Source organism: Lacerta agilis, chromosome 4 (genome assembly GCF_009819535.1).
Source record: "Lacerta agilis isolate rLacAgi1 chromosome 4, rLacAgi1.pri, whole genome shotgun sequence".
NCBI lineage: Eukaryota > Metazoa > Chordata > Lepidosauria > Squamata > Lacertidae > Lacerta > Lacerta agilis.
In genome coordinates, this window is record NC_046315.1 from 26,883,088 (window position 1) to 26,911,003 (window position 27,916).

Sequence of the window (27,916 nt, forward strand, 5' to 3'; positions counted from 1 at the left end):
TTATATACAGGGGTAGCCAATATGTTGCTGGGCTGTAATTCCCATCAACCCTGCCCACTAGCAATGGTGTCTGGGGCTGATGGGATTTGGAGTTCAACAACAACTGGAGAGCACAGTGGCATAACACAGTTTGCCGGTGCCCAGGGTGGCGCAAGTATTGTGCTGCCCTGGTAGACTGGGCTGCCTGGCGGGGCTGGGCCATCACCGAGGAAGCTGCCTCTGCAGATCATTCATGCACAAGAGCCCAGGGGAGGAGAGGCGCAGTGATGCTGTTACTGCAGCTCCTCCTCTCCGCAGCTTCCGCCTCCAGGTCCGGACCCACAGTCTGGTGGTGCTGGGCCAATGCTGAGCAAGTGGCCCCCACAATTCCCTAGTGCGTGTGACACCCTCCCCCTTCATCTTGGACGGCATGCGGGTGTCCCTTCAATGGCCACGAAGAGAAGGAGCTGCAGCCACCCCAGCCCCGAAGGTCTGGGCACAGCATGGTGTACCTCCCTGCGGCTCCGCCTCAATAAGGGAGCCTGTGCCCCCTCAAAACTATGTGCCCGGGGCCACAGTCCTTCTGCCCCCCTTCTGCCTCTGAGAGAGGGCCACATTGGCTATCCCTGGGAGATATACAAAGGAACGACTAACAACTTACCAAGGAAAAGGTCTGTCTTCATTCATTCTTTTTCTTTCCTATTTTCCTTTCACACCCTTTTATCATTTGATATCTTAATTTTTTAAGCCTGCACCAACTCTCCAGACAATGTTTTAAAACTATCATCCATAAAATTCTACTGCAAACTGCCACAGGCGATTAAAGAAGCAGATACAGGAAGGGGAAATAGAGGACAAAAGAGACTCCATACAAGATAACGGAGAATAAAAGGCCAAATCATGAAATAGGCTGAAGGCGCTGCCTCATGACATCAACATGAAGAAAGCTTTAGACAACCAGAGGAGAGAGCTAAGGTAATAAATCCCAGGGGGATGTGGACAAGTCCTGTAATCTTGTCATCTTGTCATATTCATCCCCATGTCCCAAAGACTTGTTTTGTTTTGATTGTTCCGGCAACAAACACCGGAGAGGGGAAATATTTTGGTGTAACAGCTGAAAATTCCCCTCAGGAATCTCTTTTAGAACTTCCTCAGCCTTTCCGCTGTTTGGCTTTGTGAGCCTAACTTTATTCATTTATTATTTAATCTAAGCCGCTCAGAGAACTTTATGTTATAGTGTGGAAGCATCTAATGCTCATGCTCACATAGCAACTTATCGGAGAGCCATATTATGTATACCACTCAGCATCCCCCCCCCCCGATTAAGCAGTCTATAAATTTATCTTAATAAATAACTTGGCACCCTGTTACACTGCCCCACACTTCAAACTATTTAACTTCTGTGCCATAAGTTGATACCACACAAATAACTTATCTGGAAGGGATTGTTTCTCTACATAGCAGGTGCAAGTAAACTTAATTCATTTTAAGACTGAGCTTTGGAGTGGAATTTAGACAACAACAAAGGGGATGATAATGGAGGCTGCACAACACAGTAAGAGTACTCCATTGTTTTCTGCACTCCATCTGTACTCAGGGTCATCTTAAATTGGAGGAATTCATGCGCATCCAAGCTATATATAGGCCCCAGATCCCTCTTGAAGCTGGTCCAACCACTAGTTCATAATATACTTAGAATAGGTTCTTAAATCTTGGTTCTTAAATCTAGTTGTGCTTCCTGATTCATTGAATTAACATAATGCAACCCCAGACCATGCAGAAGGAGTTGTCCTCACCACAGCTCTTCCAGACATCAGCACCAAGAAGCCACCACATGAGCTTCTCATGTTACCTTGTAGTACAGGAAGGAGCAGAACTGCTGTGGCTTGCTGCCATGGTGATGAGGTCAAGTGACCCCATGATGTCAAGTGCCTCACCCACAAATCACTGCAAACTTCATTTACCAGCAAGCATTCCTGAACCCTAGGCCTGCCTGTACACTCACGTGCTCTACCTGCTATCATGGACTGGCTGGATGCAGAGGAGTGGTGCGAGGCGCTAGCTGGGGAACCCCCAAGAGAACCCACAGGGGAAGAAGGCCCAGAGCCAGGGGATTGGTGATTGGAGGATGATGAGTGCTCAGAGGGAGATGAGGGAGCAGACTGGGAGGAGGAAGTGTTGGAAGCTAAAAAGGCAACAGGGTTTATTGAGCAGGAAGAGGCTGGGGCAGAGAACAGTCAAGGCTCAGAGGCAGAAGAGGATGCTGGAGAAGAGGGGAGGCAGGAGGCAATGATGAGACAGGCTGTTGAAGAAACCAGGGAGCCTCCCCCTCCTGCTGCGACCTGTTCCCCTCCCCCCAGTCTCCCTGAACACACAGAGAAATGAAGAGCAATGAGATACAATGCGACAGAGCCTTAGGCTACTGGGGAAGGACCCAGGGGAGGAGCCTTAGAGACCTTCAGTCCTTGCAACTGCTTCGTTGGGACAAGGCAATCTGGGAAGAATTGCTGTGATCACTAGGCCTGCACTGTTCTGGTTTCTTGAATAAAGAGTTAACTTTACTGACACTGGTGTTTTTTATTGCCCTGCACTTTTCTAGAGCAAATCTCACCCCTAAAGAATTTTACTGTAATGCTTAATAAAGGGCGGGGTATGCACCAAACAGAATGAGAAAAGAATGGAAGGCAAGTATGCTGACAATGGAATATTACAGATCTTCAAAAAATAATTTCAAATTGTTGCTAATGCCTCATACATTGAGTTGTATTTTATTCATTATTACAACACATTCATATTAGCCATGCGCACAAAGTACCAAGGGACCAATCCAATACCACCACACCCAGTGCTTCATCAGAAAAACAAAAGCTGTGTTCAGATGACAACAGTATAACATCAGTGGGCGGAAGGGAGTGTGGAATTGCACTTACAAGCCCCAGCCCTTCACACTGAGCATGCCTTCTGAACAGAGCTGACATACATACAACCTGCATAAACACAAGCTCTGTTCAGGATCAATGTTTGGACACCAGAGATCAGATGCACTGGGAGCGATCTCATTACATTATCTTGATGCACACTGAATTGTCATTTGAAGATAGTCAGAAATGTGTGCCAAGTTTGCATCCACTCTGGTACTATTGCCTACATTAAATGGTTTAAAATAGGTGCATCATTGATGTGCACTTATCTAAAGATCACTATTGTTAACAGCATTTTATTAGGTGCCTGGAGGTCACATCAATAAAAGAGATTCATTCAATAAAACAGGGTGGGGATACTTTGTTCTGCCAAGGACCACATTCCCCCAGGTGTAGTCAGCTAGCACTGGACAGGGCCAGAGCCAAAAGTTGGCAGGCACCCACTTTTCTGTCACTCTTTCTGATACCACCTTTCGCCATTTCCCCCTCCTTGCCGCCCACGTGAAATTAGGCTGAGAGTCTCATGCAATGAAAGGGCAAATCAATGTGCCTGAATGATATCAAACAGCCCTTCTGGAAGTTCATAGAAAAAGAGAGAGTTCTCTAATATTTAACTAGTTATCCTTGCCTTAGGCCAATGAGATATGGATATCATTTATAGGACTAAAACCAGTGTGGGGTTGTTGTTGATGCTGTTGTTTTGGTTATGGTATTCACTGGTCACTTCTTTGTTTTTACTGCCCATGGCCGCCATCTTGTATTTGCACCCATGACATTTTTGTCAATATATAACTACCGGCACCTCATTCCCCCCACAAAAAGTGGAAAAAACTATAGATCTGTGAGGATATAAGCAGGCTTTATTCATTCTAACAATTAATTATGCCATTAATGATGAAAGTGCTTTACAAAGTAAGAACAAAAAGACAAGACCCTGCTCTGAAGACCATGCCACCTAAAATTCAACACAAGAGAGGGGGGCAGAAGGAGTGAAGAAAGAAGTGCATAACTTTGTGTTAAGTTCAGCTACACATACTTAGGTTTCGTTTCAGTATTGAATGAGGACTAAGAGATCGTGCTCTTTGGGACTGAAAGGAATATAGAAAGGGAGATAGAAAGGCTAAATGTTTACGACAAGAAGTTTCAGATTTACCTCCACCTATCGGCCCAGCCGCCAAATGTATCAAAGAGTTCCACCATCCATGTCCTGAAGCCAAAAAGGCCAGTTCAAATTTAAGGAATGTAGTTAAAAAAAAAACAACCCCACTATCACAAAATATTCATGTGAGCAGATGGGTGAAAGAACAAAAAGTTAGTTGAAGTCATTTCTGCTTTTATAATTATACTTTATTGAACTCATTCTGATTCATTCTCTCTGATTCACTCTGATGTTTCTTTACACTCCCCAGACTGTACAGAGAAGAAAGAGATAAAAGGGTGCTTCTATTTATGAGCTGGTCCAAAGATACTGCAAAGTGATTTACCCCTCCCGTTCATGAATAGCTAATTAATCAGTAATTGTCTTTAATTTTAGAGTGACAGCACCTTCCATCTTCTTTGAAGGAAGGAGTGCATCAAATATAAACATGCTGAAGAGGCAGGTCTAAAAGGAACAACATAATTATTATACTAACTGTACCATTCACCTCAAAACCATGGTAAATTTATTAGGTACTTCATGAAAAGCTAGAGTCTAGGAGATAAGTTGAAGCCAGTTCCCTGACTGAAAAGCCACAAACTATGATTGCAAACATTGAAGTCTATAAGATTATGGCCTCATTCAGATGTAATGGCTTAGTGATGTGTGAATCAGCCACAGACATCAGCTCCACTCCTTTCCTCTCCTCCTCTTGGCATCCCAATAAGTTGGAGATAAGAACATAAGAGGTGGGTTTCTGGATCCAACCAAAAGCTTATCTAGCCTAGCAGTGTGTTCTCACATTCTGTTCTCCTTTTGGAGGTCTACATGCAGGACATGAGATCAATAGCACATGACTTTTGTGATTCCCAGCAGTTGCTATTCAGAGGCATATTTCCTTTGATACTCAAGGTGATATAGCCATTATGACTAGTAGCCTCCATGAATTATCCTCTATGAATCTATCTTACCCTCTTTTAAATCTATCCAAGTTGGTGGCCATTACTACCTCCTGGGGTAACAAATTCCATTCTTTAACTATGTGCTGTGTACTGCCTTTTGTCTGTCCTTAAACTGTTTTTTTTTTTTAATCAACCAGTTTAGCATTAAGTTTGATTGTGGACAAGTTGTGGTTAGACTTAACTATTGTTAGGGAAGCAAACCAACATGAAACCATGGTTCCCTAAACAATAGTTAAAATTAACAAATCCTGCATTGCAAAGGGCAGGGGTGTCAACTTGAATAAAATATTGTGGGGGCCCAGGTAAGCCCTGCCCCACATAATCGATCACATGACACAGTGCGCGCACACCATTTGAATTGGAATGCTCATCAACTTTGTGTGGGCCCAGACCCACAGCCCCTAAGAGTTGGCTCCTATGGCAAGGGGTTGGAGTGGATTACCCTTTGGGTCCCTTCCAACTCTACAGTTCTATGATTCTATGATCCCACTTGCGTCTATTCTGTACTGTAGTTGAGTGCTGGTATCAGGCTCTTAGTGGGTTTTTTTTTAATCTGAGGGTGCCCATTTTCTTTATCCTCACCACAGCTGCCATTGCCCATTCACTTGCCTCTTCTCCTGGTTCAATTCACATCACTTCCCAGAGGGAAAAGACAAGATATATCCTGCTGCTGCTCCTTATTCCTCCCCCAGCATATTTGTTCAACATTGATAAGTAAGTAGGAATCAAGAAGACAGACAAGGAACACATTCAGGAGGTTCCAAGGACTGGAATTGAGGCCCCCTACTGATGAACAGGCCTCAACAGGTGCCTCAACCCTGATGCCTTCTTCAGCAGTTATTAATCATATCTATATCTATCTATATCATTCTCTCACAACCAACCTGTAAGCTAAGCTATTTATTACATTTATTTCTCACCTTTTTGTCTAGGGAGCTCAAGGTGACCCACACAACATTGCCAAGTGATGTCCTATCTAGATATTGACCAGACCCAATCCTACTTGGCGTCAGCAAGATTTCTACATCATGTGCCTTCAAGACCATGCCCTGGATTATTAAATTAGTTCAGCCAAAACACAGAGAAATGATGGGCCTAACCATATTAGTAAACAGAAATGAGAGACATGAGTGTGCTGTCTTAAGGAAGACTTTTTTAGAATTCAGAGAAGTAAAGGAGACACCTCTTCCAACTAGTTAGCGTCAATCGTTGAGATGCCCACAACTTTGACCTGCCCTATAATAATCAATAATCAAAGGTGTTTTGTACTAATATGTACTAATATGTTACAAGCATGAAAATAACTGCTACAATTATTTCAGAATGATTATTGGTTTATGCACATTGACATAGGAGACTAAATAGATTCTTCTAAAGTCTAATAATGGTGATGTTCTCATGATGAACACAGGAATGAGTGTAAGCAAGCCTTGGGCTCAAATGCTCTCCCTCTTCTTTGTGACCAGGATAAGGGCTATGACCAGTGGTTCCCAATTAGCTAATGGCTGAGGACCCCCTATTTTTCAAAAGCCAAGCCACGGACCCCCTGCTTTTGAAATTTTTGATAACTGGTAGTTACCTCTGCAAAGCAGAATTATATGGTAGTTACCTCTGCAAAGCAATTTTTTGAACAAAATGTGGTGTAGTCCCTAATAAGCAAAGGATTTTAGGTATACTAAAAACAAAATAGACCATAAATTTGTGATATTACCATGCAAAAATGACAAAAAATTAGTTGGGGGCAGGCAAGGGATGAGGCCACAGACCTTCTGGGTGCGTTCAGCGGAGCCCCAATTGGGAACCACTGGCTTTGACAGTAATAACTTTCTGTTTCTCTTGAACTCAGGGTCCTCACTGAGTATGAAAGTTAGATTGTGGTTTACACTACATATGGTTAAGTTAAACAAGCCAGCTTCATAACCTGTGGCTTGAGGATGGCTAATTTTGAATCTGAGAAGAATTAGGGATTTAGGATTGTATTCAGCTTAGTCCTATTTAGAGTAGATGCCTTGAAATTAATGAACCCAAGTTAGTTGTGTCCAGGAACATCAATGGATCTTCTCTGAGCAGAACAAGCACTGAATATCACCCTTAACTATGATCCTCACTTTGTATGCAAAGACAGACCAAGTTTAAGGGAGATGCTGCCAATTTTCCTCCTGACTAGATGAAAGGAAGTGAGAGAAGGGGAGAGAATGTAAATCCAAGGCTCACTTGGGCTTGTTCCAGCTCAGATATGGTGTGCTAAACCATTGTTTAGTGTGTTGTGCAAATGCAACCAGAGTGTGCAGGTGTATTTTTTAAAAAAACCTTTGTGCATTGATAAATTGTTCTTTCATTGTTTTTCACTGCTCTTGGCTTGAGGGGGGACATACTTTTGTATGTTCCAGTTTATACAACAGCTTCTAAACTGTAGATAAGCTATTTTGACTAGGCATGCTACACCTGTAAGAACAGTGGTTTTCAAACAGTCATCCCGCTAGCCCTGGAGTTTCTTCTAAGTTTATCAGGGGTGAAATGGACTGCCAAACCTCAAAAATACAGATTGTCCTTCATTACACTGCAAAATTCAGCCACAAGAAACTGTTGGGTGTTTTCCAGGTTGAACTCAGTTCACATGGGACAGCAGAGAGGCCCAACACATTTGGCCAGAACACTGCAGGAACATGTTTTTCTGCAATGTCCCATGGATCTGTGATCTACCTGCAGGGGTTTTGGGGATGCTTACAAAATTTCAGCTCCCCAAATTTCTCCCTAAGGTTCCAGGTCTTGGGTGTGTTTGTGATACCAATGCATTAGTTATCTGTGATTACTTTGGATTAGATTTCTGGACCTTGTAAAGGCAACCACACATGTACAGCTCTTGCCCCAGCTTTTAGTTCCTTCAATTTTTTTCCACAATACTGTTTTTTCTTACTGTCATGCTATGCACATGAACAATTGTACAAACAGAAACAATAGTCTCAGAGTTCTGGGCAAACATTCATATATATGAAAGCATATGCTTAAAAATATTGCACCCAGTGTTTCAATGCACACGATTGTTTCTGCTTATTGGTGCCGGATGGGGGAAATCAGTATCAATGGGAACAAATGGGAGGTTCCAAAATGAGCAAGCTGTGCATACATCAGGTCCTGAGACAATTAATGAAATTTTCCAGAGCAGAAGGCCAAGCAAAGCAGGGGGGGATTCCCAATCCCAAGGGGTTTCTCAGCAGATCCCTAAATGAATAAAGTTTGAAAACCACTGCAACAGATTAAGCTATTTAGTATCATGGTATTCTTTTGGACACTCTTAATAGCCACAAGTTTCCTTACCCTCTGTTTACGCAGGCTTCCTGGGCTGGTGGGAGAAGGGCTTGGAGACTTCCCAGAGCGGGGAGTAGAAAGCTGGCTACCAGGAGTTCCATTAACTAGAAGGACAAACAAATAGATTAGATATGTGCATTGTTGGAACAAAAAACTATGCAACATGCAACAAACATGATTCATATTAACCAGCTATTTCTTATCTTATAAGCATTAAATAAAGTAGCTCTCAAGCAAGCACTCTCCACATTACGATTCAATACTGGCCAGCCTTATATTGTGCTTAGACGAGTGATCAACTAATTGGTATTCATTGTGTGGCCTCAACACGGATGAAATTAAAATTATTGTACTCAACTGTGGAGTGCTTGTACATGCAAAAAGATGCAGAGCCATATGCTTTCCCCACCCTGCTGCTGCCTGCATAAAATCTCTCCCACTCCTTGCTTTATATATGTTTCTTAATCTATTAGAAATTTAAGATAAATGCTATATTATAGACAATATAAAAACAGTGTTGGTACTACTAGGTCACTACTTTGCAGAAGTGTCTACATAGCACCTTTGACCCAAGCATTATGGGTTCTGCCATTTCTAAAAAAGGTTGCCCAATACACCTCAGTTACTCTCCTCTAAATATGAATGGCTCTTTTAAACTGTGGAAACACTTGTTACGAGCAGCCTTTTCTATTTCCATAAAATCTGCTGTAAAACGAAGAGCAAAAACCTAGCAGAGACAGAAGGCACAGCACAGAGCACCTAAGCAAAGGATGCTAACAATGTAGTGGGGAAAAAATCACATAGATAGAAAGAGAAATGCTACAGAATAAAATGTCTCCTCAGACACGCCACTGCTAGGTTACAATCCATATTCATCAGCAACAGGAAAGGGGGTGGGGAGCGGGAACTACCAGACACCCGAACTCTCCCCCTTGTATTCATATTTACATGTCAGGATAGTAATAAGGCATTTAACTTACCTTCTATGAGTTCTAACATGGACACAGACTTAGTGTTTAATCAGATAATGCCAAGCAGGAAAACGTTTGCCTTTGTACTATACCCAAGAAGCAGCAGAAGTGGGAAGCGCTGGGATTAGTTAAGGATAGCCAAAGCTGCTCACAGTGAGAGCTGAATGAGATGCAGGATTCATAAGCCGAAGCCTTTTCTGCGTAAGGCTGACGTCTTCCGAGCAGCAGTGGGAGGTGCAGGTGCTGTCTTATGGGCTACATCAAAGGTGTCAATTAAGCACAATGCCGCGACTCCAGAATGGTGAGCAACTGCAGCCCCCACTCTGATCGGCGAAGCCCCAAAGCCTTAACCATCTTACATGCTGCACACTGAATCATAATGAGGTGCCTTTGGGGGCAATATACTAAAATGACTCATGCGAAAATCACAATGACAATAACTCCTGTAAAGCCACAGCTGACTGGCAGTCTCGCAACTGCTAAACCCATCAGAGAAAACTGGATTTTTAGAGGTTTGTGGGGTGGAGAAGGCGTTCCCTCCCCATCTGCCACATATTCAGAGTGATAAACACCGGGCCGAGATGCTTGTGCGCAATACGTTATTTCTTCAGCTGAGACAAGAAAAGGGATTGGCATGGTAACTAATGGTTACAAATTCTGCTATATGTTGGCGCTCATCCTTGAAAGCCTTTTTCTTTCCATGTATTGGCTGTGGTGTGGGAAAGGCATGTAGTTAACATACAATGTCAGCTAGAATGATGAGGAAAGGTTTAACCTGTGCTTTGGGAAGTCTCTTGTTTTTCACAAGCATGTGCATCACTCAAACAGGATTTTGAGTGAATGCATGCCAGGGACAAAGGATTGTGAATCAGCACTCATTCATCAGTGGTATTAAAAGGAGTGGAGGAGTACACCTACACGTGGATTTTTAAGAGGCAGGCTAGTCTAGTAAAGGATGAAAGATAGAAGCATTCCAGCCAGCAACACATTACTACCAAGATTATAAACAGCCTGGGCTTGTACATAATTTCTCTTTCTTTAAGTTCATCTGGTGCCACACATACATGTTGCACATAGAAAACCTCTAACATTCCTTTGAGGATCCTGAATATGGCTTTGAAGACAGTTACAGTATCATGTCACCCAGGGTGCAACATAAGACAAATTCATACTATTACAGGTTCTTTCTCCATCATCTCTAGTTTCAAAGGTTCTCAGGTAGCAAGACTGGGAAACATCTTAGTCCCTAAAGAGTGGCACCAAATAACAATTTGGGGCTAGGTGGACTAATGGTACCCATGTAGTATACTCCAGATTATATGGTGGATTCCCCTCCTTCCTCACTCAGCCTGATATCAACACTTCACTAAAACTGATGGAAAGATGTATTGGAAAATGAGATTTATGGTCATCCTTCCATCAGGAAAACCAGCGCAGAGACCAATTCCTCATCTCCCGTTTTCAAGGACCTGTATGCTAAGGAAAGCTATTAGGTAATGCCAACACTGTCAGTGGTGCTCTGAGACAACTTAGAACTAGTACATGTCTTTTTCAAGAAGTATTTTAGCACTGCATCCTACAGAACCTTGTAGTTTCATAGTTGTTTGTAGGTGCAAAATGCACACAGATTTTGCATTCTGACAATGTTTTTGCATTCAGTTTCCTTCATAGCTATTCCACTTGGATTAAAGGTGTGTGTGTGTGTGTGTGTGTGTGTGTGTGTGTGTTGGAAGCAGGCATCAGCAACAGTTGGCCTTCAGGCAAAACACCCCACTAACTTCTCCACTGACAGATACTGATTGCCACTCCAGTTTCCAAACTGCAGGCAAAGAGAAGTGTAGAGAAAGTAGCATTTGTTGGAACTGAATTTGTTGGTAGTAACACTTTCCTCAGCCTGGTGCCCTCTAGATGTTATGGACTACAACTCCCATCAATCCAGCCCAGCATGGCACGATATGAAGGCTGCCTTAGGGGTGCACCTGAGACCACATATCCACACTGACTTCTCAAAGTAGTTATTTGGGATAGGTAGTTACTAGCTTGCCTTACCAGTTATGTTGAAGTCTTACTCACTGAGGATGACAGTAAAAACTAAAAGCCAAAATAAACTCCTTTGTATTGATTTATGCTCATTCTGGGTCTCTGACATATTCAGACCAAAGAGCAACCTAAATGGAGGATTAAGAACATGACAGTCTGCTTACTAAATTTCATTGTATTGTAGGGTTTTAATTGGAAGTTGTAACCATTTATGTCACAACACGCTAAGTTGGAAACTATGGCTGTAAAACAGTAACACCTCAACCTTCACAGCAGGGCCCAATAATACATATTTAAAAGCACATATTTATTTTCTAGGATAATCTGCCAGTTTTATTAGGAAAAAGCAACGGCAGCACATTGCACTAAAATTATATTGCTTTTTAACAACTGCTAGTAGAGGGGAGAACATTTTGTACTTCTGCTAAAAACATGCCTGTTGCTTATTTACTAAAATGGGTTGCCAGACACAATAGAGACAAAGGACGGGGGACCAAGATGCTAAGGGGAATAAAGTGAAATGTGTTTAAGCATAATAATAATAATAATAATAATAATAATAATAATCCAAGAGTTGTTTTTTTTAAAAAAAGTATAATAATGAAAGTGAAGTGCACAGCAACCATTACCTTAAATGACACAGGCGACATCCTTGCACCTAGCTATGTACGCCAAGTATTCTGCAACATGTTTTGTTTTGTGTGCTGTTACAGCAAAAGAACCACAAGACAGCTTGTGTAGTTCACAGCTAAGTCTATGTTCTGAGCTGATCAGGAACAATCTAGACATTCAGATTTTGTAACATGGCAGAAAGGCTATGCAGAGGCAGATTTAAGGGTGTGTGAATGGTTTGGTCACACTGTGCTCTGAGCCTTGAGGGCACCACAGGAGATGGCACAACTATGATTTAGAATGGAGCGTGAGAAGTGGGGGGCTCTGAATTTTGGCATTGCACAGGGTGCCATTGAAATCTGAGACCCCCAAGGTCCACCACTAGGTTATGGGAATGTACCATCTCAGAATACAGGTGATGGTGGAGGATGAATGTTTGAATGGTCCCCAACCCAGGGGCGTAGCAAGGGGGGGCATAGGGTGTGGTCTGCCCCATGTTCCATAATGGAGGGGGTGACTAATTATCAAGGAACAATTACTGCCCTATTAGGGCAGTTCATAAAAACTTTTTTTAAAAAAATGTCGGCTCCAAAGGTCTTATCTTACTATACTAGGGATTATACAGCTATATATGAAATTTCATGCATATCAGTTAATATCTTGACCCACCTCCACCAAAATAGCTGTTTACTTGGCTATTTTCCTATGTCGTGAAGGCTGAAATTTCAGTTCAGTGGAGCACTTACTGTTCCCAACCCTAACCCTGTGGAAAGCTATCTAATTAGACTTTAATTTGATTTTGAGATTTTTTAGGAGGTACCGGTAATTTAATTATTGTTTGATTTTATACCACTGTTATGCATCTGATGTTAGCCACCCTGAATCCAACTTCGGCCGGGGAGGGCGGGATATAAATAAAAGTTTATTATTATTACTACTTGTTATTATTCCTTTGTAAGAAAATATGAAATAACGTAAAACCATTTTTGCAGGGGAGGGGGGATCAATGGGGGGAGTGACAAGAAATTTTCCACACTGGGTACCAACTGACCTTGCTATGCCTCGGCCCCAACCATAAAGTGCCCCTGACTTTAGAAAGCTGATACCTGGGCTCAGATCCATATAAAAGTTGGGGAACCTGAGATGTCTCCATAGCCAGGGGTTGGTACAAAGTAGAGAATGTATGATGAGCCGGATGGACACACTGGTCTGACTCAGCCAGGATAAGAAAGCTTCCTCTGTCGCAGGTCAGACTAAATATCCAACTAACGCAGTATCGTTTACTGTCACTGGCCTCAGAAGTCTTAGAAAAGGTGTTCACCACCACCTGCTAAGTCACCCTCTTAACTGGATATTTTATTATTATTATTATTATTTATTAAATTTGTTGTCACTGTTAACCCAGAGTGACTTTCAACGGCGCCGACCAGGTTTGTGAGCAAGCTGCGGAGCGAGGCTACCTCGGCTTGCTTGCGGGGTTTGGCACTCCGCAGCTCCATAGTGCGCATGCATCACTACGCACGACACATGCGCGCTACGGAGCGGCGCTGCGCATGAGCACTACGGGGTGGGCGAAGGCGAGGGGTGGGCCAGGGAGGGGGTGACGCCCCTGCCTGGCCCGCCCCTCGCCTCTGCTCCAGCCGGAAAAAGGAAAGCGTGCTCCGAGCAGGTTTACGAGCAAGCAGTCGGCACACACTTTTTACCGGGCAGAGGGGCTCGGCTTGGGCATCGCGGGGGTGCACGCTGAGTGTCACCCCCCCAGGATGGCACATGGGGCAGGCCGCCCCCAACACCCTGCCCTTGCTCCGCCCCTATGAGGGATAATCCCATCATTAAAAGCACTGGGATTGATTAGTTTATGTCATTGGTTTCAGTGGGACTTGGCCATAATTATTTTTTGTGGGATCAAGGACAGAATGTGGAAACTGATGGAAACAAACCATTATCAGGAGAAACGGCTGGAGATTCTGTTTTACAAATCAGCCAATCCACTGCAGCAGAAGGAAACCAACTGAGCAAACTAATGATAGTTTTATAACCCTGTTTAAAATCTATGCTATACAGTTGTTGTTGTTGTTTAGTCGTTTAGTCATGTCCGGCTCTTCATGACCCCTGTCTTCCACTGCTTCCCACAGTTTGGTCAAAGCTATAGACTTAGCCAAATTTAAATTTAGCCATATTTAAATTTAATCATCCACCCACATTAAAAATATGAAAACTATTGCAATCAGTTCAAGGTATTCCATGACAACTCGCATCTTGCAATCATATACACTAATGGCTATATGTTGTTATATACTGTGATAAATATTTCACAGCAATTACTTTTAAGACAATGCAGGATACCATTTAAAAATAAATCCATTTGGTGCTGGCCTTACCATGGAGCTATCACACAAAGCAGTTGCTTTGCACAGAATTTCTTTCATATATCCCCTCCCTCTTTATACCATTAAAAATGGTCTCTAGTCCAGAGCCAGAAGAGAGAGAAGAGTACACCGTTTATTTATGGCATCTATATATCACCCAATTAATTATGTCCTCTAGACACAGTTCAAATTTTGACATGGTTCAGTTTTGACTGATGTTAAAATGTCCAAAAATAGCAGTGGTGAAAATTAATCTTGACATCTCTAGGACAGCTTCAAGTATTGTATCAAGTGTCAGGGGACTACATCGCAGCCTATTCAAATATACAATGAAGGTGTGGAAAGGTTTGTGATTTGCAGACCATTTGGCTACAAAACTGTAGTCAAGTAAATCGCTCAGCTTCCCAAGAAACTGCAGCCTATTGAACCTTGACTACTGAATTTGGCTCTACCTTGTGCCATTTAAAAACAACAACAACAAATAAATAGAAAGATAGGTGCCAGAGCTCACCATGAACTTCTCCCTTGTTCTCTTAGAATGGCAATGGTGCCCACCTGCAAGAAGACTTATACTAGGCTAAGGGAAGAGTCTGAATGGGAAGTTGAGCTGAAGGCAATGGTGCACAGTTAATAAACTGTGCTAACCTATATACAAACACAAGCAGTGTATAAGAAAATGGGGGAAACAGAGGTTTTTTTCCCCTAGGCCTCCCACTGCTGCCATGTGATTTCTGTTCTAATCCTGAAGTAAAGTTCTTAACCCGAGGTCATATATTAGCGGAGTCTGTAACCTGAAGCGCCTGTAACCCGAGGTACCACTGTATAATATTCTGGATATGCAAGGAATATCACACCAAAGCCAGTCATATGTTAACAAAAATAGAGAGACTGGCCTGGTTTTGGTGGTTTTATGGCCTACAAAGCCAGCAATGGGCATCAAGACCAAGTGCTTACTTTCTGTCTTGCATTAAGCCTGAGTTCTCAGTTACGTCCAAACCAGGGAACTCTAGTTAAATGCAGTTAAATACAAACAAACAATATAAAAACAATTCAGAAGTAAAACCTACATAACCAAAATAAAACAACAACAACAACAACAACAAGAATAAAGGTATAGTAAGGAACTTACAATTTATTACAACTGAATAAATAGTACATATGAAATCCTTAACAGGCTGATTTTGATATTTTAAGTTGCATTATTCCAGTTATTAATATCAGTTAAATCTGAGTTCCCCACTTCAGATGTAACAGGGAACTGTGGTTTAATACAACCCAGAAATGAAGCAGCGTTCAAGGAGAGAAGGAGCACTGCGAATTCCCAGCTTTATGAACCATAGTTTATGAAGCCTGGAGCAACTATTCTAAGCAGGCACTTGAAAGTTTTCCTTCAATAGTGTATTTATGTAAAGTTGCACAAACTCCTTTACCTGAGCTGGTGGATGCTGGAGATTTGCTGCGTCTAGATGGACCAGGACTCTTGGTAGTGCTCCTACGTGGTGTTGAAGCTATTTTGGTATAGGAAGTGGATTTCACTACCCGACATTCTGAAAGACAAAGAAACACCACTCAATTAGCAAATTGTGGACAGAATGTGCATGCTTATTTGCCTTTAAATTCCTTCGTAAAGAAATATACACAAGTATCCTAGTCTCCAGTGGATAATTAACTGTTAAATCAAGAATAGACAACAGGGTGACCTCCACATGTTCATGGACTCCAACTCCCTTCAATCCTAAACACTGGCTATATTGGCTGGGTCTGATAGGAGTTGTAGTCCAGCAACTACAGGAGGGCAACATATCATGGTGCAGCTTGCTTTTAAAATATACTCCCTCATCACCAACACTCTGCATTGTAATCTTGTGTCAGTAGATGATACTAAATGTCTGTCATACCTAGAGAATGTTGGGAATCTTAGGTGAGATACCCATGCAGTGGAAGTTGTCCCCAGTTCCAGTCACTACACAGAGGCAGCTTAAGGTCCAAAATAGTTTACTGCTGCAGAAGATAAGGCTCAATAAAACAGTTCCTGATATTGTGAGGGCAACCAAAATGGTCAAAGGCCTGGAAACAATGCCTTATGAGGAACAGCTTAGGGAGCTGGGTATGTTTAGCCTGGAGAAGAGAAGGTTGAGGGGTGATATGATAGCCATGTTCAAATATATAAAAGGATGTCATATGGAGGAGGGAGAAAGGTTGTTTTCTGCTGCTCCAGAGAAGTGGACACGGGGCAATGGATTCAAACTACAAGAAAGAAGATTCCACCTAAACATTAGGAAGAACTTCCTGACAGTAAGAGCTGTTCGACAGTGGAATTTGCTGCCAAGGAGTGTGGTGGAGTCTCCTTCTTTTGAGGTCTTTAAGCGGAGGCTTGACAGCCATCTGTCAGGAATGCTTTGATGGTGTTTCCTGCTTGGCAGGGGGTTGGACTGGATGGCCCTTGTGGTCTCTTCCAACTCTATGATTCTATGTAGACTTTTGCAGAAATAAACATGCAAGTACAAAGTATCTCTGTTTTTCTGGCAGTTCAAGATGGAACACAGACAGACTCACTCACTTCACAAGACTGACCCCGGCACACACAGCACAAGACCCCAGACAGATGAGCTGACCTGCCTTCATCACTTATATAGTCGGCACTGGGCCATTACCATAACAACTGGCTTGGCTGACACTACACCTGTTGGCTTTGCTCATTGATGGAGTGATTAATGCTCATGAATAAAATTAATCATTTCCCTATGATGCCACTTTAGAAAGTCATGGATTCCCCCAAAGAATTCCTGGAACTGTGGGTTTGTTAAGGGTGCTGAGAGTTGTTAGGAGACCCCTCTTCCACTCAGAGAGCTACAATTCCCAGCTGTCGGTTCTGATATATGAGAAAGTGTTTAGGCCACATAAGATGATGCAGGTTCCTATCTGCAAATCAGTCATGAGTGGCTTGAAGAAAAGTGAAACAGGTTTGTTGTCCTTACATAATTCTCTGGTGAACTGCAGCTTATAGCAAAGCACACAGAATTTATCACAGGCAGAAGGAAACACTCTAGTTCTTCCTAAGAGAAATCAGTAAAATCAATCTGTCTGTGAAACTGCCCTCCCACACGAGACTAAGATGTTCAGGTTAGAATTTACGTATGCACACACAGCTCTGTGTTATGCCTGAAAATGGCTCTTGGACTGAGAATTTGAGAAATGAAGTGTCCATTAAAGCCAACATATTGCAGTCATGATGAAAATTAAAAATAAATCAGCAGACAAATCAGGTAAAACAGCAAGAAGAAAAATAAATGTGGATACTTGGCCAGATTGTATTTGAATGAAACATTGTGTACTGCCAAGGGAACCTTAGGTTTGAAGGGTGGGTTATAAATATACTGATGGTGATAGTGATGATATGGATATGGAGGTCCAGTGCCGAGGGCTTTCTGGCGGTTCCCTCACTACGAGAAGCCAAGTTACAGGGAACCAGGCAGAGGGCCTTCTCAGTAGTGGCACCCGCCCTGTGGAACACCCTCCTACCAGATGTCAAAGAGAAAAACAACTACCAGACTTTTAGAAGACATCTGAAGGCAGCCCTGTTTAGGGAGGCTTTTAATGTTTAATAGATTATTGCATTTTAGCGTTCTGTTGGAAGCCGCCCAGAGTGGTTGGGGAAACCCAGCCAGATGGGTGGGGTATGAATAATATATTATTATTATTATTATTATTATTATTATTATTATTATTATTATTATTATTATTATTAATGTATGCTAGCCTTCAGGGGAGGATCTGCTGGTCTTGGCTTACTAGGCACTCTGGTAGAAGTTTCACAAGTTCAATTTTTGAAAGCTCAACTCCATCTTAGAGGACATCTCCAGCTTAACCCCTGAAGGTTGCTGCTATGACTTATCATCTCCAACTGACCAGCACTCTCTTCTTTGATGAGAAAACCATCAAAGCCATCCACTCCTGGTACTGAATCAAGGATCGCTTTATCTGTGACCTGTGCTCTGATTGACTGAAAGAGTGCCAGTCATTGCTCAGTCCAACATGGGTAAAGGTAAAGGTAAAGGGACCCCTGACCATCAGGTCCCGTCGTGTCTGACTCTGGGGTTGCAGCGCTCATCTCGCTCTATAGGCCGAGGGAGCCGGCATTTGTCCACAGACAGCTTCCGGGTCATGTGGCCAGCATGACAAAGCCGCTTCTGGCGAACCAGAGCAGTGCACGGAAACACCATTTACCTTCCCACTGCAGCGGTCCCTATTTATCTACTTGACGTGCTTTCGAACTGCTAGGTGGGCAGGAGCTCGGACCGAGCAGCGGGAGCTCACCCTGTGGCAGGGATTTGAACTGCCGACCTTCTGATCAGCAAGCCCTAGACTCTGTGGTTTAGCCCACAGCGCCACCCCTTAAAAATGGGCTGTGGTATGAAGCCCTGTCTCTTATCACACCACGGATTCCTTCACCTCAGGGTCCTACAATTAAGTACCTATGCTATATTACTCATGAGGAGACCAGAAGACTGCCTATAAGTAATTAAACCAGCTAAAGAGCTCCTTTATTTTCCAGTCTGCTTAATAATAATAATAATATTTATTATTTATACCCCGCCCATCTGGCTGGATTTCTGCAGCCACTCTGGGTGGCTTCCAACAAAAATCAAATACATTAAAATATCACACATTAAAAGCTTCCCTAAACAGGGATGCCTTCATATATCCTCTAAATGTCTGGTAGTTGTCTATCTCTTTGACATCTGAAGGGAGGGGGTTCCACAGGGCGGGCACCACTACCGAGAAGGCCCTCTGCCTGGTTCCCTGTAGCTTTGCTTCTCGCAGTGAGGGAACTGCCAGAAGGCCCTCGGTGCTGGATCTCAGTGTCCAGGCTGAACCACGGGGGTGGAGACGCCCCTTCAGGTATACAGGACTGAGGCCGTTTAGGGCTTTAAAGGTCAGCACCAACACTTTGAATTGTGCTCAGAAACGTACTGGGAGCCAGCTTTGTCCATTTGTGATACTCATATACCGGTACTCTTCACCTGGATAAATCGGCACACAACGATCATGATCAGATCAAGACAGAGCTTTATTCCTGTCTGCAGTTGCAGGAGACTGTATTATGACTTGATTGTGCAAAACTGTATTTAAGTTGCAACTCAGCTCATGGAAAAATGGAGTTCCTTTTATGTATCAGAAGCACTCAATTCCCTACTGATTAGGACACCCAGGCCTGTGTCCTAGAATCTAGATAATAAACAGATGCTGACCTAAAATAATTGTGCAGCTTCCTGTCTCACAGACCAGAGGTGAGCTCCTCTCTGCTCCTGTGGGGTGTACTTTGATACCACGCATGTGGTAGCTGGATCTCAAAGGCTCCAGAATGCATTTGTTTTGCTAAGTGGCTTGTTAAACAAAATTACCTATAAAATTATGAGCAGATGGTGCATCACTCTAGTGCATACTTGATGCATCTGCAGAAAGGATAAGTAGATCTGTTGGAAGGGCATAACTTTGCTTGCAGAAGGGTCCTAACATTCCTCTGTTTGAGATACTGTTAACAGGGTGGATGGAAAGAAGTAGGTTTCTGCAGTTGTGGATATATTTTAATTAGCATGTTATATTAGTAGCAAAGTTATCTGTGGCCAAAAACTAGGAAAACACACAATTGCATATTGGACAAATAAACACTACGAGTCACAGAAATCAAGCAAACTATAACTGAACAGCTCCAAAAAGTGTATGGAAAGTTGACTTCCTTTTTTAAACTTTCTGACCAGTTATCTGTCAGTTTGCATTTTTTGGTGAAGAAAGTATTGATCTTTTGTGTAGAGATCTTTCCTATTCTAATTTATTCAAGAGGGTTCTGGAAGCTTCTTTGTGTGGTATAAGCCAGTGCAAGCTGGAAGTTTCCAGCCCACAAGTACTGTAAGTTTCTATTCTGCCTAGAAAACAGGCCGGGGGTTCCTGATGTTTGGGTTATTCCTTCAGAGAAGCTGCAACAGCTGGTTTGGACTGGTTCTGTTATCTTTTTCACTTAAGCTCATGCTGACTATAATTATAGGCCAGAAGGAGCCTGAGTTTCACTTTCTGTCTTTCTTTCCTTCTGGTGTGGTGTTCTGTACAAAGCATACTTAGTGTTAAGGTTTTAGTCTTATTATAAGTTACTGTAAGTTTAGGTAAGTCAGCTGCAACTGGATTTCTTATGGACAGAGCCAATCCTGAATGTATGGATTTGTGACCATTATGGTCATTTACCTTCGGTAACAGTAGTATACTCTGTTGGAAGAAATACAATTGCCTCTGGTCTATTTGGGGGGGAATCCTGCAATGTACTAAATCTTTTACTCTGCTAACTATACGTTGGGAGTTCTGCTCTAGATCAATATTGAGTAGAATTCTTAACATTATCTACTATATATTTTTGAAAGTTGTTTGTCTGTTCACTATGCATTTGAACACCATATGCATTTGGATATCATAACCAAATTTTGCATGATGGCTCCTGAAATCAAGGAACAGGTTTCATCTACATTTATTTAGCTACAATGGCAATTTTTTTGATCAAGATGGTGGACTGACCCTTTCAAAGCTGCACCGATTTCTTTGAGCTCCCGAGCAATGTTGGGCATGAGACTGGTAGTGAAGGGGACAGTTCAAATAGCTAAATATCCCATATTGATTATAAATGCCTTAATTGCTTTCTAAGCTTGTCTATTTGTGTATCATTCACAGCATTTGTGCATTAATATATTTTCTGTATTTTTCTGTAATATTAAGAGAGACAAAGGAATGTGCCTAATGTTGCTTCTTCAACTATTTCTGGGAAATCAGCCAAAACTAGCCAGCAGCTTCAAGGTTTAGATAACGGTGCACGATCTGGAATTAAAACAATGGCCTGTTAATACAGAAATAGCACCTTGGCTGTTACCATAGAAACACCATAACGAGAGAGGGGGACGGAAAGCCCCTTTTAAGGAATGTGTCGTTAATATTAATTGTGGTTAGCCTTTAATGGGCTTAAGAGCTGGTCTTGTTGATTGATCATACTGGAGGCATCAGGCTTGTTGGAGTTGTGTATCCCTACATGTATTGGTATGTATTGATTTATATTTGTGTATTGTTCCTATGGGTCTTTGGGAGAGGGGCAGCTCTGAGTTGTGTGAGCAAGGGGGGGGCTCTCAGCCTTGGACGGGATGTATGCGCTTTCTGAGCAGACAGGAGGAATGCAGCTGGAGTTGGCTTCTGCCAACTGTATTAACATTATATTCAGTCCATTAAGATGTAAGGTATTTCCTAGTTAGTAGACTCATCCCCCTGCATGGGTATTATTGATTTATGCCTTTGTATTTCCTATCTAATGCAATAAGTATTATTGCCGGTTAACTGAAGTTATGCTTTCTTGCTGATTAGACACACACATGCCTTATGAATAGGTTCAACCTTCAGCATACAATAGGGGACTGTTGTTGCTTATGTTGCTATATTTCTGGGAAGCCTGCCAAGTATATTCAAAGCTCGCCAGGTACACATTCCCAGACTGGGGAGGCTAGGGAGGTTACCCTCCTAGGGAACATGTGAACCTTGAGCCAATTTTCGGTTTCTATTTTCGGTTTCTGTATTGTCTTTATAAGGAGTACGCGCCAGTCTCTCAGTGCTCAGTCCAACTTTTGGATTGTGCCTTTTGCTTTGCATATGCAACTCAAAATAAATCCTGTTGAACCCTGCATGGTTTTTACCTCTTCGTGTTCCTGAATCCACCGCTCAAGAGCTCAAGAGCCCATTATGGTCTTACATTTTGGCGTCCCTGGGTGGGCCAGGGCTCTTTGAGTGTTGGATACTGACATGAAGGCAGGTCTGTGCCTTTTCTGGTCTGGCTTGTGGTCGCTGTAAACACTTGAAAGTTTCTGTGCACGCCAGGCTACCTTTGACTGGGAAACTGAAAGCCGTTTCTGTGGCCACTGCCTTGCCGCGAAGGAACAGACACAAGGAACAGGAGAAGGAGCAGCGCTGAAGGGCAACCCGTGGGAAGGGTAAGTAAGGAATCCCCCTGGGAGAGGGGATAAGGAAAAGAAGAATTGATCATTCTTCTGGGAGGTGGTATAGGTTTGTACCGAGTGGACCCGATCAGTCCATGAGACAACTGAAAGCCACTCCCTAGGGTAAGGGTGGACGTCTTGGACACCCAGAAGGGAACTAGGACGTCTGAGACGTCCAGAAGGGAACCAGAGATAGGTTGGGAAGGTGGTGTGTGAGGCGCCTGTGTGGTTGTAAAGAGTGTATGAGTGGGGGACCGTAGAGGAAACCCAAAACTGAGTGTGGATCTCTGCCTAGACAGAGACGGGACTGGCAAGTAGTGAGATTCCTGTGTGCAGGAGACTGCCCAGGCCACGAACCCCGGGTGCGAGTGTGTGTGTGCAAGCACGTTTGAAGGCGCGGGAAATGGGGGGAGGTTCTTCAACCCCACTGACCCCGCTCCAGTGCATTTTGAACAACTGGAAGTTAGCTAACAAAGGCAATGCCTATGGTATCAAGCTAGACAAGGAAAAGATGAGAAGTCTTTGTGAAGTGGATTGGCCAACACTAGACACCGGATGGCCATCTGAAGGATCCTTTGATCCTGTGAAAGTGAACCCACTGTGGGCAGCAATAATCCAAACTCGTTTGGATCAGATTCCATATATAAATATATGGAAAGGGTGCATAGACCAGAACCCGAAGGAACAATGCAAAAAGAAGATAATGACATGCTCTGGAGAGAAAGCACAGTTGCAAGTAGCAAGTGATCTCGACAGAACAGACTTAGACATTGTTCAGCAGACAACCCCTTATGTTCCCAGTGCTCAGTCCAACTTTTGGATTGTGCCTTTTGCTTTGCATATGCAACTCAAAATAAATCCTGTTGAACCCTGCATGGTTTTTGCCTCTTCGTGTTCCTGAATCCACCGCTCAAGAGCTCAAGAGCCCATTATGGTCTTACAGTAGCAGACAATCAAGGTCAAGACTGGATAAACATTAAATGAGATATATGCTTAGATCCAATTTCTTGAGACTGCATAGAAAGTACAGTTATTATTGTGGGGAATTATAAGCAGTGTTGTCAGGTGATCTGTTTGGGAATCTGAACCTCAAGCAATACAGTACTTCAGATAGCAGTTGTATCAGAGGAAGAGAAACTCTAACCTTAACTTCCTGCAATCAAAACCTATCAGTTGGCCCTCACACATAAAATACCTTAAAAGGATGCAGGGTCCCCTCCTCTTCTCCTGAACTATCTTTTTGCAATAAATCAGTTTCCAGTCTACTGCCCACCTGCCCCTGCAGCAATGCTGACAATGATGCATACAGTACTGTATAGACAAATTGAAGAGAGAAGGGAGTCTCCACCCTCACAGTCTGATAAGGTGCACAGTGGCAGGAATGGGGGAATGACCAGAATACCCTTTTCCTCCTGATTGGATTAACAATAGTTGAGCAAAGTTTAGAGTGAAGAGGACAGGAAGTTTCATAGTACTTGAAGAGCAAAATTTAATTATAGTTTTTCTATTGTACATGCTAGCGAAATTTACAATAAAAGGACTTACAGAAAAACTGGAAATAATACAGATGCTAAATAATAATCTGACTATTGACCTGCATGAAATAAAAAACAAATGAATCAGGCTGCAAAACAGCAATTTCCCGTGTTATCTCATAATGCTGACCTTGTAAAGGATGCAAGTTCAAATGTGTTAGATCACTGAAGGCTTTTACCCACTATTATTCTAAAATGAAGATGATAAAAAATACATAGCAAAGGCAACAGACAGAAAATATGCCAATTTTTCTGCTAGCAAAAAAATAATAAAAACAGAAGAAAAAGGAGAATGCACTCCAACACTGCAAGGTTTTTGAAAAAGCTTTAAAATGCAGAGTAATTTCTAAAATGTTTAAAATCCAACTAACCTTGCTCTCTGCATTGCCCTCATCTGAAATCTTTGTCCTGTAGTATCTCTCTAATAGACTATATAAAGTAAACAGAATGAAACTATGGTGGAGGAAGTTAGAAGTGAACAGCCCTAGCAGATTTAGATCCCCCGCCTTTCTAGAAGTGTTATCTGAGTTACCAGTGGAACCAAATGCTTATTTGTAAACCAGATCATACCTTGTCACAGAACATTTGCTCTGCTAAAGCCTAATCCTCAACCATCTCTTTTTTCCCCCTTTCCTTTTTCTGTTTCGTGAAGTTGTTTGTGTGGCAGGGATTAATTTTTGGAATCTCCCCAAGGTTATTAAAAACCTATTTCTGAAAGATGGAGACTTTCTCTTGGTTCTGAAAATGTCTGTAGTATAAAGATAAGCCATACAGAGGATCAAAAATGTCTCTGGTTGCTGGAAAGTCATTTTATTCAAAGTATTGGGATGCCATCTCTGCTATTGTTGAGATGGCATCAATATCAATTTTGCAGCATCTGCAGACCCTGAAGGGCAATAAAAATAAACTATCATGGCAACAACTTTTTACTTTTTAATTGTTAAGAGCAATTGGTTGGGAACAAAAGAGATCCTCGCCATTCTTTTTTTTTAAGCATGCTTTTAATTAAAATATGGTTTCTTAGCAAACTGTTGTTTCTAGGGCTGAGAATGTTGAGTTCTACAGCCAACAGGAAGAAAATTTGCAGAGTGAGTACTACCCACTCCAGCATATAGGTATGGAGTGTACAATGACCGTTTTGGTCATTGCAAATATTTCAAAGCATCAGTTGTAATCCTCTTTAATTTAAGAAATAGATTATCTCTTTTTAGAGATAATGAAAACATACTTGCAAAACACACACAATTCAAATTCCTCCTCCTTAAAATTGTTGGATTTGGAAAGCACAGCCAAGGAAAATGTCTTTGGATGCTGGAAAAAAAGGACTTGTTTGTACAGAAAATATGGGAAGAGCCTGGAAAATTCAAGTCATGTTCCATATTTTGACCAAGAAAAATTACTAAATACAAAATCTATGAGATCTTCTTTGGGTGCCCTTCATATCAGTATGATGTGATTCTGTGATTGCAAAGTGTGGATAATTCTTTGTAATAAGGCTGTCAGCTTTTGACATAAAATTTTCTTGGACATGAGAAGGAACCTGGAAGTCAAGGATGCCGGGTCAAAATTTGGAGCTCAGAACACTTCCAGGCTAGAATCCAGCGTTAAAGTTCTTTACCCACCCATATTGTCCTGCTTTAAAACAACAACAACAACAACAACAACAACAACCTAAAGGGGGAGGGGACTTGTTCCTTTTCTGGGCATTGATCCACAAGCAAGGAAAAAAAGCAGGCTGGTTTGCACTCCCCCCACCCCTGCCTCAACTGCTGACGCTATACTATTGTTGTCCTTACTACCAACCTTCCAAAAGCAACATAAGACTTGAAAGAACAAATTTTATTGACATGCAAGAGGAACAGAAGCCATAAATGACTCACAACCCAATTCTGTTCCTTTATCTCTGCATTGAAGTTGGACTGCTGAGAGTAGAGAGGAAGCAGGGGTCACTGCCACTTCACTTACATGAAGCCTATGTGCCATTTCCATGGGGGTTATCACTCAAATCAGGCTGACTCTGCTTCACTTGTCTCTCACAGGATGCTGGCTTCAGTTGCAGTGGGACGGCCCCCCATTTAGCCAAACACACAACATTATGAGCCTGAATTCAGCAGTGTTTGTTTATTCCAATGGGTTTCAAATTATCTATCAATGCTAGTGGAAGTGGTCAGTTCATGTACACATCTGTCCAGCTCACACTTGCTTCATTTTGTGGGCTCTCTCTCTCTCTCTCTCTCTCCCCCCCCCCAATAATGTAAGCCAGTAAGGTGAGGGAGGAAGCAGCAATTGCTACTTTACCTCGGCTGGACAGGGAGTCGGAAGTTCAGGCAAACTGAGCACAACAAGGCTATCCATGGCTACTAGCCACAATAGCTATAGTCCACCTGGTGTTTCTGTGCGCTCTGGCTTCCATCACGGTGTCCTGTTGCACCAGAAGCGGTTTAGTTATGCTGGCCACATGACCTGGAAAGCTGTATGTGGACAAACGCCAGCTCCCTTGCCTGAAAGCAAGATGAGCACCGCACCCCACAGTCACCTTTGACTGGACTTAACCATCCAGGGGTCCTTTACTTTTTTTTTTAAAAAAATAAACCTTTAGTCTACCTTCATTGTCAGAGACATAATTCCCCTGAATACCAGTTGTTGGGAATCGCAGATGGGGAGATAGTGCTATTGCACTCACGTCCAGGGTGCAGACTTCCCACATGCATCTGGTTGGCCACTATGAGAACAGGACGCTGAACCTAGATATGCCAGTTACAGCAGGTTCGTCCTAATGTTCTTAAGGATTTGGGATTCAAACACACCCTGGACAACTGCGTAGAACTTGAGTGTTCTTTCAGCACCAGGCAAACTGAGTCTTAAATACAAGTGCAGTACTATTTTAGGGGGCTAGCTTTGTGTCTGTAATCAAAAGGGCCTAGTTTTGACATTACTGACTCTGGAGGATATGGGGAGACTGTAATTCTGCTAGGGCTGGAGATCTCAGTGTCGGAGGAGGGCAATGTGATCTTCTTGGGCTGAAAAGGTACTGGCAGAACGGGTTCCTTGCACGCATGCATTTTTGGAGCTGGCTCTGCAGACAGTCCTCTATTCCAGTGCAGTCCCTCTTACGAATCCCTGGTCTCACCCCCCCCCAAAAGGTGGGGAGGCATGACAGCTACTGAAGTAATCATAAGCAACGCCCAATTTAGGTCAGTGATGTCATTGGTCCACACCTACAAGTTGCACTGCTAACCGCTCCCCAACGGAGCACCTGCACAAATGGTATACATATTCTTCCTTCATAAGTGCCAGGTCACACTGCACAGCAGCAGTGGCCATTTACGTATTATGGGTAAGCAAACACACACAAACCGTTATCAAATTCAGGAACAAAGGCTGGACATGATTTCTGATAACATGAGAACTACAACTATTTTATATACTGTGTTCATGAAGGATCATGACTGCACAGCTCTATTGCATGTTAGTATGACCTGATGCATAACAATGTGAATTTGTGCTATGGCAGGGAGCCATGCTACACGCACAAACACACAGAGCCTCTGGGAAGATGAACATCATAGCACTCAGCAAATAACATCCTGTGGATAGCTCAGTCAGTCGAGCATGAGACTCTCAATCTCAGGGTCATGGGTCCAAGCCACACATTGGGCAAATGATTCCTGCATTGCAGGGGGTTGGACTAGATGATCATTGGGAGTCCCTTCCAACTCTATGATGCTATGATCTTGTGGATAAGAAGAGTTTGGATTTGATATCCTGCTTTATCACTACCCGAAGGAGTCTCAAAGCGGCTAACATTCTCCTTTCCTTTCCTCCCCCACAACAAACACTCTGTGAGGTGAGTGGGGCTGAGAGACTTCAAAGAAGTGTGACTAGCGCAAGGTCACCCAGCAGCTGCATGTGGAGGAGCGGAGATGCGAACCCGGTTCACCAGATTACGAGTCTACTGCTCTTAACCACTACACCACACTGGCTCACTATGCCACACTGAATAGCAGTGCACAGTACTTGACAACAGGTCTCCCTGCCCCACAGGGCTCCTGCAGTAAC

At 42.8% G+C, this 27,916-nt stretch overlaps 1 protein-coding gene across 2 annotated transcripts in view; it reads right to left on the reverse strand.

Annotated features, from left to right (window-relative positions):
* DCLK1 (doublecortin like kinase 1) overlaps positions 1-27,916 on the reverse strand; it is a 198,035-nt gene that overhangs the window by 61,373 nt on the left and 108,746 nt on the right. For both annotated transcript variants that reach the window (XM_033146510.1, XM_033146509.1), the window contains exons 5-6: positions 15,732-15,848; positions 8,319-8,413 (exon numbers count right to left, since the gene is read on the reverse strand). In XM_033146510.1, the coding sequence (XP_033002401.1) occupies positions 8,319-8,413; positions 15,732-15,848 (212 nt within the window). The remainder of the gene's footprint in view (positions 1-8,318; positions 8,414-15,731; positions 15,849-27,916) is intronic.